This window comes from Etheostoma spectabile, chromosome 22 (genome assembly GCF_008692095.1).
Source record: "Etheostoma spectabile isolate EspeVRDwgs_2016 chromosome 22, UIUC_Espe_1.0, whole genome shotgun sequence".
Lineage (NCBI taxonomy): Eukaryota > Metazoa > Chordata > Actinopteri > Perciformes > Percidae > Etheostoma > Etheostoma spectabile.
The window spans coordinates 12476207-12479706 of NC_045754.1; the positions used below are offsets into that span (position 1 = coordinate 12476207).

At 40.4% G+C, this 3500-nt stretch overlaps 1 protein-coding gene across 9 annotated transcripts in view; it reads right to left on the bottom strand.

Annotated features, from left to right (window-relative positions):
- Positions 1-3500, bottom strand: part of atp8a2 (ATPase phospholipid transporting 8A2) — a 66549-nt gene that overhangs the window by 30325 nt on the left and 32724 nt on the right. For 8 of the 9 annotated variants that reach the window (XR_004327578.1, XM_032504425.1, XM_032504423.1 and 5 more), the window contains 10 exons: positions 2528-2696; positions 2283-2410; positions 2104-2181; positions 1703-1791; positions 1372-1416; positions 1097-1169; positions 657-845; positions 531-580; positions 365-434; positions 194-278 (listed from right to left, as the gene is read on the bottom strand). Coding sequence is in view for 8 of the 9 variants with exons in the window: in XM_032504425.1 (XP_032360316.1) it covers positions 194-278; positions 365-434; positions 531-580; positions 657-845; positions 1097-1169; positions 1372-1416; positions 1703-1791; positions 2104-2181; positions 2283-2410; positions 2528-2696 (976 nt within the window). In the remaining variant the exon portion in view is untranslated. The remainder of the gene's footprint in view (positions 1-193; positions 279-364; positions 435-530; positions 581-656; positions 846-1096; positions 1170-1371; positions 1417-1702; positions 1792-2103; positions 2182-2282; positions 2411-2527; positions 2697-3500) is intronic. The other variant, XM_032504422.1, reaches the window with a different exon arrangement.

Below are 3500 nucleotides of genomic sequence, written 5' to 3' on the forward strand. Positions count from 1 at the left end.
ATTACCCTAAATTCAGATCAGTCCCAAGACAAGGCTTACAATACTAACACAGGCAATAAATGTAAAGTTAAGTCAGAGTAAAAGAGTAAGGAAGTCAACACAAAGATAAATGGATTTCTAGTGAAATAAACAAGTGTTTTAAACAGAAAGAAACTATTGCTTCCTCTCTCTCTCTCTTTATTATTTTTTTTACCTTCAGTAGCAAACTGTTCCAGATGAGCAAGAGTTAATTCTTTGTACTGGGACGCCTCAGTCAGACGCTCAAAAATGACATTATCCTGCAAAACAACAAAATAAACATTAATGAAAAAAGTTCAAAAGACATTTAGAGTGCTGAACTACAGTTAAAATGAGTTAAACATACAGCTCCTTTGCAGTACAGCCGTAGCTTCCCGTTGGGGGTTCTGACCACCACAGACATGCGTTTGCGGTTACTGTGAAGGAAGCAGTAGGTGCAGTTTGAAAACACACAACAGTCTTATGTACCAGAGTTATTTACTGGCTGTGAAGAACATATATAGGAGTATTACCTGGAAAACTCGAGGACGTTCAGTAGCTCATAGCTCATCTCTTTTTCTCTCTGAAATAAACAACAAAATGTCAGCTCCTAACTTTGCAAAATGCAGCTCAGTTAAAACACACATATACACACTTACAGCTTCAATTATGACTGAATGCGGGGTTCTTGCAGTGAACACAAAGCCGAGCCCTTTGGCCCCTTTGACAAGCGCTCCTTCATCTGGCGAAGAGGCCTGGTAAATGAGCTGGTCTTCCTCCCTCTCTGGGACCACAGTGTGGCACACTGCCATCATTGTCAGGAACTCACAGATCTGAGGTGATGTAGGCTGAAAACACACACACACACACACACACACACACACACACACACACACACACACACACCACACACCACACACACCACACACACACACACACACACCCACAAACACACACACACACACACACACACACACACACACACACACACACACACACACACACACACACACGGTTCTTAACAGCATCCACTTGTCGTTTGGGGCTTTTTGCTTCAAATAAAAAAAAAATATATAAGAAAAGCTTCAGTGACACCTACATGGGTCTCAATGTTTTGGACGAGTGTTGGGTCATCAAACTCTGTAGAGTTATTGCTGGCGGGCGGCAGGTTGCTGTAAGACAAGAAAAATATATTTATGGCAAGAGTTATTCTAATTCTGTTCCAATATTGTGTAGATATATTTTGTTGGCATTTAAATAGCATTTCAGACTGAGTTTTGTCAACTTTCTGAATATATTTTCCTCAAAACATGCAGACCCTAAAATGGAGAAAAGACTATCAGATAGGGGAAGACAGATAAGAAGGTCCCTAACCTGAAATCCTCCATTGAACGATCGCAGTCAAGATCAGGGAAGTGGCTGCAGTGATGATTATGGTTGTATTGGAAAAGGAATCAGTCAGTCAGTGAGTTGGTTAGTTCACTTGATCAAGCATGCAAGAGTTCAATCAGCTGAATTAATACCTGCTAATTCTTCATTACAGGTTAGTCTAAGATGATTTAGATAAACAATTAGAGATTAAAAGGTTACTCAGTGCTAAAGTGCATTCAGTGACATTCTGAGCTCATTTTCTTTTAGTAGGTGGCTTCTTTCACAGGTAAAGCAAAGAGGCAAAAATTAATTTACAAAAAAAGAGATGACTGACCCATATGTAATTCCCGCAATGGTACACTTCTTGAAGTGCATTACGTTACAGGTGAGTGTTCCTGTCTTGTCGGAAAAGAGATACTTCACCTGGTAAAGACAGACAACGGATGATGGAAAGACAGATTAATTGATTCACATGTATACAACGGTAACTTTGGGCATTCCTACTCTGTGTGTGTGTGTGTGTGTGTGTGTGTGTGTGTGTGTGTCGGAAAGGTGTTTCAGATGTTTGTTTGGTGACCATACAGATATTTTTTTAATGTTTGTGTTTTTTAATCTGTTATCCATTGATTGTTGGTGCAGACATTGCAAGAACATTTTCTGTGTGAACAGACAATAAAGTTGTATCTTATCTTATCATCCTAAAGCCAGTGATTATGAGGAGGGATAGGAACTGACCTGGCCCAGTTCCTCATTAAGATTAGACGTTCGAGCCACAGCCGGTGTGTCTGTCTCTGCGTAGTACATCTCCTCATCCTGGGGGGAAAATAAAAAGCAAACAAAGTGATCAGGAATTTTTTACTACTTACAGTGCGTTAATTTGAAAACATGCGTTACAAAACACACATGGACCATACCCAGTTGATGAAGAGGGCCTGTGTGAACTTGACCACTTCCAGAGTGACCAGCAGGCTGATGGGGATCAGGTTGTTGTACAGGATGATGAACGTCAGCAGGTTATATGCAAAGTTAGTGGAGATGTCACCTGCATAAACACACAATATTCACTCATTTACTGCCCCTTAAATCGTGTATGCATCCCAATTCCTTACCACGACTTAAGTTACAGGTTGTGACATGGTACATTTGTGTGTATTCTCACCAGCCCGGGACAGGTACCAGCAGGACTCTTCAGTATGTTCTTTGTTCCAGATGGCCGCGCCCACAGAGCTGATCAGGGCCATGACCAGCAGGATACTGAACAAGACCAGGATCTGCATGTTGGTCACCCGCTCCACATTAGAGCGTTTCAGTGGTGCCTTGGTGGAGTTCTAGCAGGTGAACACAACATAAAGACACTCACATCAAGATGCTGCTGGGTGAAGGCACAGTATCATTGAGTTACAATAGATTCTCTGGGAAGATATCCACTTGCAGCAGTCTTTAAACACTTTTGCTTAACTAATTCAATTTGTCATACACAATTACAAAATCATTTTTGGCAGAAGAGTGTCAGCAATCCATACACTGGGACTTGGATGTGCTCCCAATTATAAATGTGTCACTAAGTTAAAATCTCTAAATAATTCCTATGAAGTTTACAAGGATGGAATATTCAAATTAGTAAATATCAAAATAAAATTGTTTTGAAGGCAGGAATTTTCACATTTAAACAGTTTCAAATCTGACAAATGATATTCAATACAGGAAACATGACGATGCACAACATTTTTATTTATTCTTCAGGTTTTTGTTTGTCTTTTAAAGTGTTGTTAATGGCCATAAGTGAACAATTTCTTTGCCATTGACTGACATATTTTGGCTGGTTTTTCCAGCCCCTCTGCTTTCAGGAGACAGGGTCGGGGTGGTGGTCCAGCACGGGGGGAGGACACCCACTCTCCCTCACAGTCGTTGCCTGGCTCTGACTCATGAAAAAAACACGTGTAAAATAAAAAAACACTGCATAAACTCTGCTACCGTGTGTTTATTTAAATTTAGGTACACCTACATGTAGGCCTAAGAGACTGCAATATAAGCCTATATATTACTATTAGGAGTATACATATATCAAGGATGTAAAAATGGAGTCCGATTTAATACGACAACGCTGTTGACCGCATCAGTGATCTCTTTCT